Consider the following 18,392-nt stretch of genomic DNA (forward strand, 5'->3'; position numbering starts at 1 on the left):
ATTATCGAGATTGGATTGGATCTCATTGATAGCATTTTTAAGTTCTGCCAATTCACCTTTCATTTCTGTCCTTAGAGACTCTATGTTGCCATTAATTGATTTCTCCATTCTAGCCATTGTCTTCACAATTGCTAGCCTGAATTCCATCTCCGACATCTTGGTTATATCTGCATCCATTTGTAAATCTGCAGCATAAGTCATAGTCTCTGAGTCTTTTCTATTTTGGGGGCTCCTCCGCCTAGCCATTCTGTTGATGGGTGTTTGAGGGAATGTATAGAGTCCAAATTATTGACCAGAACCCAAGCAAGATGCACCTGTTTTCTTGGGACCTTAGGGTTGCTGGCCTCTTGTCTTCCCAGCCTGTCTTCTGGGGGAGGGGCCTGCCACGCTCTTACTCAGGCAACCCTGTTTGGGCGGAATTGCTCTGTGCCCCTGTGGTGGGGGATGGGCTCAGCGGGAATCAGTCTTTGAGGCTTTTGTTCTCTGGCGGCTTTCCCTGGTGGCTTTCCGCGTCTCTTCCGCGAGTCAGAGCAGAAGAAATCGTTTCCAACCCTCTGCCAGAGAGACTGCAGTCTGTTCTTCAGTGAGCTCTCCAGGCCACACCATCTCTGCTTCTGTCCATGCTGCTATAAACTGCAGCGTCCTGGGTTGTATGCCCCTCTGCAGTGCCCCCAGTCCTGCCTCCGGGTCCAGGCACGTCTCTGCCCTTTGTGCTTCTAAAACCACCAGCTCCTCCCAGTTCGCACTCGCGACCCTGCTGCTCCGGGTTTCCGTCCCGGGGGCTATAGTTCGCAGGCGCGACCCTGCCACTCTGGGTTTCTGTCCTGGGGGCTGCAGTTCACCGGCGCAACCCCGCCGATCCGGGTTTCCACCCCGGGGGCTGCAGTTCGCCTGCGCAACCCTGCCGCTCTGGGTTTCCGCCCCAGGGGCTGCCCTAAAGTCCTTTCCCCGCTGCTACTGGTCTGCGAGTCTGTGCCCCGTCCGCAGTGCGTGAGGCTGTCGCTCACCGGAGGTGTAGGATCCCCATGACCAGGCACCCTCCCGCTGCCGTTTATCCTCCGATATCTGCCTGTGGAATCACGGCTCCCCGATTCGTACCTCAAAACCAACCGCCTGTTATATTCTGTTTGTAGAAATCCAGATCTTCTTACATCTCAGGCTGGTTTCGTGGGTGCTCAGAGTGGTCTGGTAGATATCCAGCTCAATCCTGGGCACCAGTTGAAATAGGGTCCCCGTTGAAATAGGGTCCCCTACTCCTCTGCCATCTTTCCTTCCATCTCTTGTTTCTTTAAATCAGCTCGCTCACCACAACAGGCACAAAACACTGGACTCATGGATTTATGATATTCTGGCCCTGAGAGGGATCTTGGTAGTTAGTTTAAACTAGTGGTTCTCACTCTGGCTATACATTAAAAGCTGAACTAGGAAGGTGTAAACAAAATTCTCCATGCCAAACTCCATCTATAAAAATTGATTTAATTGGTCATGGGTGGGGCTTAGGCATGGGCACTTTTAAAAATAATGGCTTTATTGAGACATATTTCCTATGTCATAAAATTTGCCCATTTAATATGTGCAGTTCAATAGTTTTCAGTATAATCACAGTTATGTGACCACACAATTTAGAACAGTTTCATTACCTCAAAAAAAACCCTGTACCCATTAGACTTCATACTCATTCCTGACCCCTACCCTCCAGCCCTAAGTAAATGCTAATCTACTTTAGCCTGTACAGGTTTCCCTATTTCAGACATTCATCTATGATTTATACTCCTGTAAACGGAATCACACAATATATCATCTTTTGTGACTGGTTTCTTTTACTTAATATGCTTTCAAGGTTCATCCATGTTCAAGCCTATAGTAGTACTTCGTGTCTTTTATTACCAAATAATATTCCATTGTATGGATATACCACATTTTGTTTACCCATTCATCAGCTGAGGGACATTAGGGTTGGTTTCCATTCCTAGGATATTATGAATTTTGCTGCTATGAACTTTTATGTATAAATCTTTGCATGGGTATGTGTTTTCATTTCTCCTGGGTATATATACCTAGGAGTGCAACTGGTGGGTCAAAGGATAACTATCTTTAACCTTTCAAGGAAATGCCATATTGTTTTCCAAAATGGCTGTACCATTTTCCATTTTCCACTAGCATATGTGGATTCCAATTTCTCTACATCCTTGCCAACTCTTGCTATTATCTTTTTTAAAATTCCAGTGAATTTTCCAGTGGTTATTTCTCAAAATATCATATAATTTCCTTTTGAATAATCTAAATCTACTCAGAGCAGAGACACTAAACAACTGATCTCAAGCAAAGGCAATGGAATTATTCCCAAAGTAAGCAATTAAGTTGCCTGTCTTCAAGTAGCTTTCTTGGAACAGAGAAGGGGAAGGAACTGAGGAATGGGTGGGGTGTAGAGGTTATAGGAGGAAGACAAAGAAAGAGATGGGAACCTCTGGGACTAAGTGAGATAATACACAGAAGAGTAAATGCTTTGCATAAAATTGGCAGAAAAGTGAAGATGACTTAAGATTAAGATTTTTTTGCAGGGATAAAAAAATGTTAGAATGATGATGTATTTATAGAGAATTAATGAACTGGCAGTGAACAGTAACAGGGTTTGAGGATATGTGGAATTTTTTTGGGGGGGGGAACAAAAAATTAAAACCTAAGTAATAATTACTCATGGTTAAATAACTTAAAATGCTGAGCAGTGATCCCCTGTCCGACCCCTACCCACCCTTAGTCTTGTGCCCCTGAAAAAAGCACCTACAGCTTCCAAAAACAGACTATTTTGGTTCCTAATTCTTCCAGTGGTTACATCCATTGTTGATGTATTAATTTTAGATATTTTGATTCTGACCACCCTTCTTCCCTCCCCCCAGTTATACCCAATTCCCCTTCCTAATGTTTTATTATTATTTTTAGTTTATCTACTGGTCTCTTAGATTTGTATACATGTCCTTACCTCTAGCAGGACTCCCCACACTATAAACTGCTTATTTAACTACCCTCCTGGACTCTGAGCTCCTAAGGCAGGAGGGAAGTAAGGAGGGGTGCAGACCGGTAGACAGTTTGGGGAGGAAATGCCGAAGGAGCTGATACCTGAGCTTTACCTTGCAAGCAGAACACGATGGGGGGACAGGAGGCAGGGGTGGGATGAGCAGAGGGCATTCCAGGAAGAGGAAGAGGCGTGGCAAACACATAGAGGTGGAAAGAGCATGGCAGATGGGGAAGTGGAAAAAGTTCAATGGGGAAAAAAAGACGTGGGTGAGAAGGTGAGTGGTTCTTCATCATCTGGAAGGACATCAGCCTGTAGCAGAGAGAGGCCATCAGCAGAGACAGAGCTGGGGAAAGACAACAACAGGCACACGCCTTCTTGGCAGTGCTTTGGCCTGTCTCATTGCTGGCTATTGTCTTAAGAACACCTCTTCTTGCTCCTACCCAGGCTAGGTAACAGGTATCCCTCCCACCATAATGGCAGAGAACATCATTCTCAGCCTCTTTCTGAAGGGCTGAGTGGGACTAAATTAGGCAGATCATGATCTTTTCTTTGATTAAGATTCCAAATGAGAGAGAGAGGAATGGTGTTAAATGAAGTAAAATCTAAGTTTAAAAAGTTAAATAATTCCATGTCCTGAAATTACACAAAAAACACAATATAGGGGCGCCTGGGTGGCTCAGTTGGTTAAGCGACTGCCTTTAGCTCAGGTCATGATCTCAGGGTCCTGGGATCAAGCCCCACATTGGGCTCCCTGCTCGGCGGGAAGCCTGCTTCTCCCTCTGACCCTCCCCCTGCTTGTGTTCCCTCTCTCGCTGTCTCTCTCTCTCTGTCAAATAAATAAATAAAATCTCAAAAAAAAAAACAACAACACAATGTAGAAAATACTCTATCAGTGACTTTTTAATAATATTAGTGAATAATTATAACCCTCAAATAACTGTCTAAATAGATTAGCATTTATGCAATATATAGGAGAGATTTTAAGGTTTTTTTTTCATTTACTGCCAATCTTATGCTAACAAGAGTGATATCATTTTAATACAATAACAAAGTGCCTAATGCAATCGTCTTGAACATTAATTGATATGTTTTGTAGCTAAGTCTCCAGTTAATTACCTGTCTTTTTTGTTTAATTTTGAGATTTAAGTCTGCTTCTATCTAATCTTGTTTGGCAGTGCCTACATCCATCTATGAGCTTCATCTTGTTTAATCGAGGGGAAAAAAAAACAACATTTTAGCAAAGCATTTTCTACCCTTGCACTTACTTAATATATTCATATTTTCTGATTCATCTTTCCTTTTATAATTATATTTTTAAGGTCATATTAAGCCTGCAGAGATAGTGGAATATACGTCTCCATTCTAATGAACATTTTGTTCAAGTTAGCTAGCCTATTTTTTCCTGCACTGGATCTTTTACTTGTTCCTTCAAATTCATCTAAAGATTCTTCAATAGCTATAGTTATTGGGAAACTTTTTTTTTTTTTAAGATTTTATTTATTTGAGAGAGCGTGTGAGAGCAAGAGCAGAGGGAGGGGCAGAGGGAGAAGCAGACTCCCCGCTGTGCAGGAAGCCTGCTAAGGAGGTGGGTACGGAGCCAAAGGCAGAGGGAGCCAAAGGCAGACACTTAATCAACTGAGCCACCCAGGCGCCCCCCTCCCCCCTTTTTAAAGTAGGCTCCATGCCCAGTGTGGATCCCAGTGCGGGACTTGAACTCACGACCCTGAGATCAAGACCTGAGCTGAGATCAAGAGTTGGACGTTTAACCGACGGAGCCACCCAGGCACCCCGTTACTGGGAACCTTTTAACAACTTTCTTCATATTGTTTTGAGAACTTTTTAAATTTCCAAATGGAATTTTTATGAAAATTATTTATGCTCTACTTTATTCATACCATGTTTCATGTAAACATATTTCTAAGCCCACTAGATTTCTGCCTCTCTAATCTGAGGTGGTTGAAGAAACCAAACAGGTGTAAAGACCTACCAAAGGCAAAACCAAAATAAAACAGACTAATTAATGGCCTTGCCAAGGACTAGAACCTGGGCCTGTGAGCTTCCAAAAGGAACATGTTCCTACATGTGCAACTTTCAGAGAGGCCACTGAAGGCATTTTCTTCCAATTAAGACACTGGTTCACCATTCTTTACATTTTATTCTTTTCATATGAAGAGTGGGTGATTCTTCCTATTTTTAAATCCAGTTTTATTCATCCAACATTTACTGAGGATCTATGATGTACTATTAGGGTTTCACAGAAGGAAGGTGAATGTGCAAACTTTTCTGCTTTCATTCTCCTTTTTTTCATTAACCATTTAATACAGAACTCATACCAAATAAAATCTCAGGAATGGCCTTGCTCTTTGAAATAATATTTTGCTGTTCTTTAATCACACTGAGTTCCTAATTTCATAAGACAACAAAAAGCAGCCTTAATAAACACAGCACTCACTTGATTCTCCAGATAAAATGAAAAGTTATCTTCTAAAAAACTCAGTAACTAAAAATAGCTAAAATATCCTTACTCTCTCTTCCCTATTCAGGTCTGCATTACACTCTCTCTGAAACCTACATAATTTCTTTTACATCCTCTTTATATTTTCACCCCCTTTGTGTCATCTTTCTTTTTTCAACAATGATTCTTTTTCTTTTCTTTGCTTAGGCAAACATAAAACTCAAGAGAATTCATAACAATGTAATACAATGAATACTAATAATTGCAAACTAAATCTAGAATAAAAGCACCTATGTAAAAAATGTCTGACATTGGCGTAAGATGATTAGAAAACCAGTCAAGATTATAATGATCGATGAAAATGAAGGAATAACTCAAAAGTCCCAAACTATAAATTCCTGATCTATTTTTAGGCTGGTGGATCATGGTGGGGTAGTTCTTAGAGCTAGACCATCTGGGCTCAAATTTTAGCTCTGTCACTTAGTAGCTCTGTGAATCTGAGGAAGTTACTTAATTTCTCTACCCCTGTGTTTTCTCTTCTTCCGAATGAGAATAACATACCTGAAAACTCGTAATGTTGCTATACAGTGCCAGGCACTGTCAACTCTTGATTGTCGTAATCGTTGAAACAGATTGTACGATTTTTTATCATTCATCTTTCTGCCTGCTATACTTCAAGACTAATTTGTAGGCTTTATATATTCCTTGACTTCTATCACCTGAAAACTCTGGTCCTGGTCTCACCAATCATATCTATCTACTTAAGGTTTTTCAAACCTGGCTCTAGAGAAATAATTCTTATTTTTGAAATCCCAGGTCACTGAGTGAATTGGGGTTACAGATTTTTGGGGGCAGTCTAATACAGATGGCCTCCCCAACTCCTAGACAATCCCTCCCCACTCCGTCATTTGTCCTAACACCTTACCTTTTCTGTTAATTACATCTCCAGAAAGCGGGACTGCTTTTATCAGTGGACATTCATTGATCTCAAAAGGATAAATATATACATATATATGACAGGTGCAGAGACAATGGGCTAGAAAGCCTGCTTTCAGCTTCTTGGGAAACAAAAGGATATTTGCTATTTTTCCTTTTTCTATTAAAGCCCTGGCTTGACCTATTTTTCCCCCTCTATTCAAAGTTAAGCCTGGAAATAACATACTTTATTTTTTAGTTAAAAAACAAGAATAGGAAAGGGCCTCATTTAGTAATGAAGGGAACATAACCTTTATTCAATGCAAAGGGCACTGGATTCTATATTCATCCGTGTGCCAAACAGCCCTCTGCGCTTTAAAAACTAATTATAGGAGGGAAGTGTGACTTTTCAGTCTTTTTGGCTCCTGCCATGCTCTATGGTACTCTAATGTGCTAAATCAAGGCTCTGTCAACTATACCACATTGGAATATCAATAAAGTAAGTAAGAGAGTAAAGTAAGTAAGAGAGTAAAAAAATAAAGATAAGCTCCTACTTATCTTCACTTTCAACAGCTAATCAGGATAGAGAATGTGAAAGATTAAGAGCAAAGAATCACAAACAAAACAAAACAGACTGAAAAAATTATTTTTCTATTGTTAAAGTAAATATAATTTGTTTTCAAACTATGTCTACATGCAGAAGCATGGACGAATCTCTTGGCCATAATGTTCAACAAAATAAACCCGATACTATGATTAAACTTATATAAAATTTGGGGACATTCAAATCTGATCTTGGTGATCAAAGTCAGAATACTGGTTACCTTGAGGGTAGGCTGTCCGGGTGCTAGGAGAGTTCTGTATTTTGATCTGGGAGGTGATTTCATGGGTATAATCATATATAACATTTCACTGAGTTATATACCTAAGGTTACACTTGACTTCATGTATGTTGTAATTCACCAAAAATTTTTTAAAATGTATGTATAAGTTGTTTTCCCTTCAAATTTAAGGTGGAAGGTGATACAACTCAGTGAGCAAAGCAAGAATAAGAAAGCTAGGGACCTAATCTAGCTTTTCTGTATCAGAAGCATGAGGTGGTACACAGACATGCAGCTCTTTGGACCTGCATTCTCTTTTCTGGGAGAGGGCTAGAAGCCCATCCCTTTAAGCTACTGGAGATACTAATAAAACCAACTGAAAATCTCTTTGCAATCATGGAAGACAACTAAGGAGTTATATAATAATAAGCTGAGGAAACAGGAAGATTTACATTCATTTAAAGTAACCTGAAAAGTTGGGAAAAAATAATTTATCCTCTAGAAATTGCTTCTAATAAAACTATTCAGGTTATAGATATGATTAAGTGGATACACTTAAAGAGAAAAGCAGAACAGAATATCCAAGAAGTGTAGGAACAATTTAAAAAGGTGTAATATGGGCGCCTGGGTGGCTCAGTTGGTTAAGCAACTGCCTTCAGCTCAGGTCGTGATCCTGGAGTCCCAGGATCGAGTCCCACATTGGGCTCCCCGCTCAGTGGGGAGTCTGCTTCTCCCTCTGACCCTCTCCCCTCTCATGCTCTCTCACTCTCTCTCTCTCAAATAAATAAAATCTTTAAAAAAAAAAAAAGGTGTAATATATGGACAATGGGAATACCAGAAGGAGAAGAAAGAGAAGAAGGAACAGGAGAAATATTTGAAGAAATAATGACTGTGAATTTCCCAAAACCAATGACAGACATCAAATCACAGATCTAGGAAGCTCAGAGAATACCAAACATGAAGCGTGTGCGCGCACATACACACACACCTACACCTGGGCATATAATATTCAAACGGCACAAAATAAAAAAGAATAAAATCTTGAAAGAAGTCCGAGGCAAAAAATTACCTTACCTACTGAAGAACAAAGATAAAAGTTATATTAGACTTCTCTTCAAAAACCATGGAAGCAAGAATAATGGAGTGAAATATTTAAAGTGTTGAAAGAAAACAACCACAACCTAGAATTTGGTACCCTAAAAATTATTTCTCAAAAGGAGAAATAAAGACTTCTTTTGCAAACAAAAATTGAGGGAATTTGGGAGCTCCCCACTACTTGCTAGCTGGGATGCTGCCCAATTACGAATCACTTAATAAAGCCAAATAAAAAAATGGAGGGAATTTGTCCCTAGAGGACCTGCCTTACAGAAAATGTTAAAAGAAGTTCTTTAGGGCAAAGGAAAATTATTTAGTTCAGAAATTTGGATCTACGGTAGGTAAGGAAGAGCATTAGAGGAGGAATAATAAAATCTTTTATTTCTCTTACTCCTAATTGATCAGATAACAATTTGTTCAAAAGAATAATGGCAACATTATACACAGTGATTATAGCTTATGGATAAATGAAATACATGAATGACAGCAATGTTATAAGAGATGGAAGGGGGGAATTAGGAATACTTTGTTATAAGGTACTTGCATGACCCGTTTTAGTGGTCTGGTGTTAAGCAGACTTGAATTAGTTATAAATGTATATTGAAAATTCTAGGGAAACCACTAAAAAAGGTAAAAGAAAAGTATAATTTATATGCTAAGAGAGAGGAGAAAATGGAATCATATAAAATACTCAAAATTAAAATCAGAAAGCAGAAAAGCATGACCCATAAAAGAAAAAATACAGTAAGCTGGACTTCATTAAAATGTAAAACGTCTGGGGCGCCTGGGTGGCTCAGTTGGTTAAGCGACTGCCTTTGGCTCAGGTCATGATCCTGGAGTCCCGGGATCGAGTCCCGCATCGGGCTCCCTGCTCAGCGGGGAGTCTGCTTCTCCCTCTGACCCTCCTCCCTCTCAGGCTCTCTGTCTCAAATAAATAAATAAAATCTTTAAAAAAAAAAAAATGTAAAACGTCCATTCCACAAAAGCAGCTGTGAAAAGAATGAAAACATAAGGCACAGACTGGGAGAAAATCTTTGCAAAACACATATCAGATAAAGGACAGTATCCAAAACATACAAAGAGCTCTTAAAACTCAACAATAAGAAAACACAATCCAATTAAAAAATAAGCAGTATCTCAACAAAAATATATATACAAATATCAAATAAGCATATGAAAAGATGATGTTCAACATCATATGCCATTAGGGAAATACAAATGAAAACAATGAGATATCACTACACAACTGTCAGAATGTACGAACTCCAAAACATTAGCACCAAATATTAGCATTAGCACCAAACATTAGCACCTCTAGAGAGGATGTGGAGCAAAAGGAACTCTCATTCATTGCTGGCACGAATGCAAAATAGAACCACTTTGGAAAACAGTGACAATTTCTTACAAAATGACACATACTCTTACTACACGATCGAGCAATCGCATTCTGTAGTATTTACCCAAATGAATGAAAAACTTACATCCACACATAAACCTGTACATAAGTGTTTATAGCACCTTTATTTATAATTGCCAGAACCTGGAAGCAATCAAAATGTCCTTCAAGTGGTGAATGGATAAACAAACTATAGTACACCCATACAATGGAATATTACTCAGGGATTAAAAAAACAAAAGTTATCAGGTCACAAAAAGACATGGAGGAATCTTAAGCGCATATTTTTAAGCACAAGAAGCCAATCTGAAAAGGCTACACATGATTCCAACTCTATTATATTCCGGAAAAGGCAAAACTATGGAGATGGTAAAAAAAAAAATCAGCAGTTGGCAGGGCTTTGGGGAAAGGAAGGCAGGGATGAATATGGGGAACACAGAAGAGTTTTAGGGCAGTGCAACTATAATTCTGAATGATACTGAGATGATACATCCATTTTATATTTGTCAAGACCCAAAGAATTTACAATATGAAGAGTAAACCCTAATGTATATTATAGACTTCAGTTGATAATAATGTATCAATATTAGCTTATTGAGGATAACACATGTACCACACTTAATGCAAGATGTTAAAAACAGAGGAAACTGAAGGTGGTAGGTAAGGGTATATAATGGGAACTATACTTTTTGCTCAATACTTTCTGTAAACTAAAACAGCTCCCCCCCAAAATAAAGTCTATTAATCTAAAAAGTAAACTATATATATATATATAGTTAAATTACAGGTGAATTTTTGAGTCTCACGATTTTGATACGGTTTTAAATGGTACTCTAACAAATTTTCATAATAAAAGGTTGGTAAAAATGAGGCACTAGCATTCCTGTATGAATACAGGTAACTTGGTGAGCAGTAAAAACCTATTTATCTACAGTTGCAACCCACATTCTGAGAAAAAGATGAGCCCACAGTTCTATGATGAGTTAAAAGTAAAATATTGGCCATTACTTCCTTTATTCCTTTTCTGGTCTTTGCTTTTTTAAAGTGCTTTGATTTTATTTTTACTATTTATTCATTCACCTGGATAAGCAAAAAACAGTAAGAATAAACCTAATTTTAATGGGACAAAGTATTACCTCATTTTTTCCTACTTTACACAGCTCTACAGTGACAGAGGTGGAAATATTTCACTGTGGCATGCCACGTGAAAATGAGTACCTTCACTGAATGAGGCCACAGTGTCATGGCTACATAAAAAACTTAAATTGTACAAAGGTAAATGTCGAGTGATAAATCTGAGACCTTACTTTTCTCAAAATAAGTAGGAAACAATCAGAGATAATACAATGTATTTGAACAAACATGAGAAGCTCATTTATATTTCCAGAAAGTTCAACTAACAGTTCTAGGAACTGAAGAGCATGCTAAGAACAATTTTGAAAGACTCTGTATGGGCAAGAACCTTATGTCATTAATTGTCATCTTTCCAAGGTATGGCACATAACAAGGTCAATACAGCTTTGCTGAATAAATAAATGCATTAATGAGTAAATTGCATGCTTCCCCTTAGAGGGAAAAATGACCTACAAATTAAAAGATATTTTAACTTGATTTAACAAATCTCCAAATTTGATATACATCAATCCCTTCTAGAATTTTTTTTTTTTTTAAAGATTTTGTTTATTTATTTGACAGACAGAGACACAGCGAGAGAGGGAACACAAGCAGGGGGAGTGGGAGAGGGAGAAGCAGGCTTCCCGCAGAGCAGGGAGCCCAATGCGGGGCTCGATCCCAGGACCCTGGGATCATGACCTGAGCCGAAGGCAGACGCTTAACGACTGAGCCACCCAGGCGCCCCTCCCTTCTAGAATTTTGAGTACAAAGCATACTTACATGGGAAATGAGGTGTGTTAGGATAGAAACAGACTTTACTAAGTTCAGTTCATTGCTGCTTGATATTTAGAACTGCCCCAAATTCCATGTAAGGAAGAGTTAGCTAAACAGATGTTTTTACTCCCACTGTTTAATACAACATAGAAAATAAATCTGTTACCTTATGAAATCTTCTTCCTCTTCTCTTTTTGGCCTCAGCTGTTTGGGTTGAGCCATGTTAATCCAGTTTGGTAGAGATTTCAAGAGTCTGCTGATATCATCATCTTTTGCCCAAGATGCACTGATGACAAGTTTCTCTTCTGACTGGACAATGCCCCTGAACACAATCAGTGGAAAAGAGACACTTCAGCACATTGCCTGGTATCCAGTTAGCATTTTTCATCTACCTTTGCTGAAGAAGAAAAAAATACCACAGCCATCTCTCTTATTAACATAATCTATTATCTGAGTTGGAGTCCTGACATCCATTAGCAGGTCACATTACTGGGAAACCATTTCTAGATTTTGTTCTTAGTCTCTTCACTGCTGAGTAATTGTGCAAGGTCCATAATAATACTAATTTGTCACCCTTATCATAGTTAATCCCTTAGGATAAATAAAAACATATGGTAGGTTTTGGGGTGGACCTTTCAAGAAAGATGTTGAACAAATAAGAATGTTATGAAATAACAACATAAATGGTATTGGAAAGGTGACGAAGTGTTACAAAAGGTTGTTCTCTGACTTCTTGGTTTAAAAATACCAATTAGTTCTACTTGAAGGTACTTTTTGAACTACGGACACCCCTCTATTCAAAGTAAATCTACCATCATAGAGAAACCTTCTGCCCCAGATGTCAGGCAGAAAAAGTCTTTGATTATTGCTCTCTCCAGTGGGCTTTGACTGGTGACCTAGAGTGACAGGCTTCAAGTCCTTTAATAGGGCCCATGGGTTAGTTATCAACACTGCGCTTACCAGAAAGTACCTGTAAATTCATCTTAAACGTTCAATTTCAACCTAATTAAAAAGCTTCTCCTTCTGTTCAACATTTCTGTCACTATAACTAATTTCAATGGTCTAAAAATCATCAGCAACTCTAGGTGACAGGAATGACATTTATTTATGAAGGGAGTGCTACTTAGCTGGCTACCCCCTCTCAAGTTGACCCAGACTCCAGGAGGTTTCCCCCTGTCACAGGCAGGAATTTATGTTGGTGTAAGAATCGTAACTAGGGGACATTATGCACATCTTAATATACAACATATGTATGGTGGGTATTCATGATAAAAGCTCCTTAACCAACAGACAATTTCATGTCTGTCAACAAAAGAAGCTGAAGCCTAAAAACTTTGACTCATGACAACCTGACTCGAGGTAATAAGATTTCAGGTTGTAGGGAGCAGTATCGCTCTGGTTCTCTGAAAATAAGCTAAAATTACTAAGAAAACCATAGCTGATTTCTAGCATTCTTCTAACTCACGATAAGCAAAAGTTTTCTAATGGTAACTATGGTCAACAATGCAGAAATTAGACTTCAGAACCTTTCTTCAGGTCTCTCAAATTACTCTCCCTGGTACCTTCTATTCTCTTTTTTTCTCTTGTTATTTTCTTGCATCTTTTCTGCGCTATTTATGGATTAGTCCCACAATCTGACTTTTACCCATACATATGTGGGGTGCTGGGTACCATCTCACATTCATGATGTCGTATGCCAGGTGGGCCGTCAATGTTCTTTGGCCTTCCTTTTACCTGCTTCTGCTCAACTTCCCCTCCCATTCCCTCAATGCCATTCTTTAAACCTTCACCTTTTATCTCCTCATTGCTTACCCCCTACATTCTTCCTATCTGACACAGAAAGGAGGCTTCTTAATTATATACTTTCAAACATTCCACCTCTATTCCCCACAGAAATATCTTCAAATCTGTCTCATCTTCATTCACTTCCAGTTAATCTCTCTACCTAGGCTCTTAGGGATCCTCCCTACTGCCCCCAAAATCCCCTTTTCCATATCTCGTAACTCTCTCAACGTATCCCCCAACCCCGTCATTTTTTTTTTTTTTAAAGAATGAATCAATCTCTTCCTCGATCCAGCATTTCTCTCCAGTGAAGCTCCTCCCTACCCTTCACAGACCCTGTCGCCCAGTGAGTGGCCTTCAATGACTTCTCTTTCTCACCTCTCACTCATTTTATCAATTTATGACTCTCTCTCTCCAGGATCTACTCTAGGATTTAACCCATCTATTGCTTTTTTGAAATGTTTTCAATTATTGTATTTTTCCTTTCTAGATTTTCTCTTCAGCAATTCTAGAAATCCACTAGCTTGCCTCCTCCAAAATGACCTGCTCTTGAATTATGGATTCTATTCTTTACCTTTTTGAATATTTTAAAAGCAGCAATTTTAAAGTTCCTCTCATGTGGCTTTACATTTTTTGTTAGTTCGTTGGATGTCACATGTCCTGTTAGTTGCATTTTCCTTCTTTTCTCATGATGATGAGTTTTCTCATGTGATGTGCTATTGGTCTGCAAGCTCCACCTCAGTGGGATTTGTCCTCTATGGGAATCCCACATTTGCCCTGAGTTTTAGAGATGTTACTATTAGGTGGTTTGCATTCCCCTCGTCTGGATCCTATAGGTTTCACTAGTTCCAAGTAGGTTTTAAGTTTTTTTTTTTTTCCTTTCCTTTTTTTTGGCTTAGAACATTCTCTCCCAACAGGGGAAGTGCAAATGGAGGTCCTTACTTGCACCTGTGTGGGATTCTGATCTCCTCTAGAGGCCACTTTTCTACTCTCCAAGTTGGGTGGCTCATTCCCAAGTCTAGAGTTTTCCTGGTTGCAGTCATAGGTGGAAAAGTCCCTTGCATAACTTCTGCATGAATAAAACTCCCTGCCATGCAGGTGTTCAAATGCCAGCCCCTACTTGGGTCTGAACTCGGCTATGATCTGAATGTCTGTGTCTGTCCAAAACTCACATGTTGGAACCCTACTATCAATGTTATAGTGTTAGGAAGTGGGGACTTTAGGAAGTGATTAGGTCACAGGAGTAGAGCCTTTATGAGTGGGATCAGTGCCCTTATAAAGAAATCCCACAGAGCTCCCTAGCTCCTTTCACCACGTGATAAAGCAATGAGAAGTCTCAGACCTGGAAGACAGCCTCACCTTACCCTTCAGGCAGCCTAATCTTGAACTTCCACCCTCCAGAACTGTGCCATCCTATCTAAGCCATCCTATCTGTGCCACTTTGTTACAGCAGCCCAAACAGACAAAGACAATTGCCATATGAAGTCCTGATACTTTTGTGGGCCACTCAGCATCACTATTTGCTTACTGCTATGGCACAGAGATCCTATATGCTATTTTCTTTCATTTGCGGCATCTGGAGAATTGCTTTTCTTCCTTTTGAAACTGGCTGAATATTTAAATTTTTTAAAAGATTTTATTTGAGAGAGAGAGAGAGAGCATGAGCAGGGGAAGAGGCAGAGGGAGAAGGAGAAGCAGACTCCCCACTGAGCAGGGAGCCTGATGCGGGGCTCGATCCCAGGACCCCAAGACTATGACCTGAGCCAAAGGCAGATGCTTAACTGACTGAGCCACCCAGGGGCCCCTAAAGTTATATATTTCTAACTGGACTTTGTATGTGTTAGAGAAGTAGGAGAAGGGTTTCCTAAATCTATCAATTCCACACTTTTGACTGAAGTCAAAATTCAGTCTTAAATCAATTGCAATCAGGGTTCTAGAACCACTATTCCTGTGAAACTGCTCCATTGACCCATGGGTGTATTTTATTCTTCACATTCTTTGGTTATTCTGAAGCACCTGATACTTTTGATTATTCCCTTCCTGAAATATTACTCCTTGGGTTTCCACATTATCATCTTTTCCTGGTTCTACTCCTGCTACCCTAACCTCTTTTTAGAAAAATTGATGGCTCATTTCCTCTGTCCATTCTCTTAATATTGGTGTTCCATTCTGCATTTCTCACTTGGGCAATTTCATCTTCTTGCCAGATGTGACTGACCTATATTCTGATAACTCCTAAATTAATATCGTCATGGCTGTCCTCTCTTCTGAGTCTTGGACCTGCATATCCAAAGGCTTCCTGAAGATTTCTATTTGAAAGTCCTACCAGCATTTCAAATTAAAATGAATCAAAGGAACTCATTTATTGTACACCTTTCCCTCTCTGACTAAACATCTAGTATTCCCTGTTTTGGTCAACAGTCCAACCATCCATCTTGTTACTCAAGTCACGAACTAAGAGTCATCCTATTCACCCACAGTCACAACATCCTGCCAATTCGACCTCCTCAGTATCTTACAAATCTGTCATTTTCCTGTTTTAGGTCCACTGCCATTAACCTTGTCACTTGAATTTGGCAGTAAGTGGGCATCTTGCTTGGAACTTCTAGACCATCAGTCCAACTTAACACTAGTTGGAAGAGTTATTTTCCTAAAACTGTTCAAATACAGTCATGTTGTTCTCCTTAGAACTCCATTGATTCCTAATTCTAAGACCAAGTCCAAACTTAGAGTATGAATGAACATCCATGTTTTCAGCTAGCTTTCCTCCTCTGTCTATGTTCACTATTCCCCAACACCCCACCTGTGTTGGCTAAATACCCTATACATAATGAGTATTCTAGAGTTTTTTTCAATGGGGGGGGGTAATGTTTCCTACTTCTGTGTATTATCTCTGCCTGTAAAGCCTTTTCCTCATCTCCTTGTTTGATTCTACCGATTAAGCTTTACTTCGATTCCTCCCTTAGGACAGCTGAGTCTTCTTCTGTGCCTCATCACCCTTATGTCAGAGATCTCCAACCTTGACCGCACATTGGGATAACATGGGGAGCTTTTAAAAAAACCAGACACCAAGTCCACACCCAAGCCAAAGTAAATCAATCTCCGGGGATGGAACCCAGGCATTAGAATTTTTACAAGTTTCTCAGCATTCAAAGGTGAGAATCAGCACCTTACACACACTTTTACTATCACTGGTCCTACGGCACTTGTTTGCAAATTGGGATCCCACAGTGGATGATGAGTTCTTTGAGGGTAGAGTGAATTTCTCTTTGTTTTTTGTGTCCCCAGTGTCTAGTACAATACCTGGTATTTGGAGTATATATGAGAACTGAACTAAAGCTAAAAATAAGCTCTCTTCAGTTTTAGGAGTCTAGGTAATTTATTAAACTAAAACCATCTTTGTGGTTTTCTTTTACTTCTCTGTACTAAATGACTTAGGTGAGATATCAAGTCATTTGATGTTTTAATCAACTTAGAGATCAGTCTGCCAGGCTCTCAACATACCTCTCTGAATTTAATACAAATCAGACTCGTGATTATAGGTGTGACTCCCTCTGAAAAAAATTCAACATAAAATAAGTCCTGATTCACAAAACTAATAAATTACGGAGTGATTATTGACATGCTTTTCCCCCTTTTACTCCACTTGTTTCTCAGTGGCATGTTTTTGCAAAGTTTCCTCAAAGTCGTACTTTCTCTGTGAAGAATTCGTTGACTATGTCAGCCTACAATAATCTCTCCCTTTGAAAAGCAAATGAACAAAACCCCTCCTTTATACTGATCACCTAGACTTCAAAATTAGAACTTTGTCCTATATACTGGGTTGGGTAAACTATCACCAATGAGTCAAATCTGCCCACCAACTGAGTTGGTATGCCCTGTAAGCTATGAACAGGGTTGACATTTTAAGATGCTTTTTATTTTTTTAATTAATTTTTTTTTAAAGATTTTATTTATTTATTTGACAGAGAGAGACACAGCGAGAGAGGGAACACAAGCAGGGGGAGTGGGAGAGGGAGAAGCAGGCTTCCCGCCGAGCAGGGAGCCCGATGCGGGGCTCGATCCCAGGACCCTGGGATCATGACCTGAGCTGAAGGCAGATGCTTAGCGACTGAGCCACTCAGGCGCCCCTTAAGATGCTTTTTAAAAAAAAGATCAAAAGAAGAATATTTTGTGAGATGTGGAAGTTATATAAAATTTAAATTTTAGTATCCATATCTAGAAAGAACTTTGGTTGGGTGGTTCAGTTGCTCTTAGACCCATAATGTGGGGGAAATTCTGCTCCACAGAGTTAGAACCTGACTTAATTTTCCAGCATCTATATCTTTGAGCCCATGGATGCTGCCCTAGGGTTCAGGAAATAGTTTGGGTGTATAGATGTGAGATGGTATTGTACATTTTGGGGATCTAGAATTTTTTTCATTTTGGCACTAGCTGAAATGAAAAAAAAAAATAGCTTAGTGAAATACTACCTTAAAGTACCCACATTGTTCACTTACATATATTTTTTAAAGACTGGCTTAATTCAATAGTTAATATTTTATTACTGGCTTCACTAATATTCATAGATCCTATTTTATTAAAAAAACAGAAATCAAAACGAACTAACATGCTACCTATATACTGCCTTCAACAATAAATTATTAATTCATTCTGGAACGAAGATCAATCCCAAATGTCATTCCAAGTATTCTAATTTGAAATATTGGCATTGATCAGCGACACAGAATTACCCTAAAGGGATTTTTTCATTCAAATGGCAAAATCTCCATCCTCACCAACTGCATTTTATTAGTTTATCATTTTGTGATAAGCTGGATTGTGCAGGCTACAAAATCCTAGGACATACCCAAATAGCCTCAAAAAAGAAGAGCTAAATTTCCAACAATTATTCCACAAGAGGAGTAGGGTTAATCACCACTACCAGAACCATAATCTACTAATTAATTCACAGCTCAATGGGCCACAGACAGAGCCATCTGTGTAACTATTTGTACCCGTTCCCAGGAGGAAGAGGAAAATAGG

At 39.2% G+C, this 18,392-nt stretch overlaps 1 protein-coding gene across 1 annotated transcript in view; it reads right to left on the minus strand.

Annotated features, from left to right (window-relative positions):
• Positions 1 to 18,392, minus strand: part of EXOC4 (exocyst complex component 4) — a 675,757-nt gene that overhangs the window by 121,367 nt on the left and 535,998 nt on the right. The window contains exon 13 of the mRNA XM_081800909.1: positions 11,752 to 11,907. Within this exon, the coding sequence (XP_081657035.1) occupies positions 11,752 to 11,907 (156 nt within the window). The remainder of the gene's footprint in view (positions 1 to 11,751; positions 11,908 to 18,392) is intronic.

This window comes from Leptonychotes weddellii, chromosome 12, assembly GCF_054177405.1.
Source record: "Leptonychotes weddellii isolate Sample4059 chromosome 12, ASM5417740v2, whole genome shotgun sequence".
In the NCBI taxonomy this organism is placed as follows: Eukaryota; Metazoa; Chordata; class Mammalia; order Carnivora; family Phocidae; genus Leptonychotes; species Leptonychotes weddellii.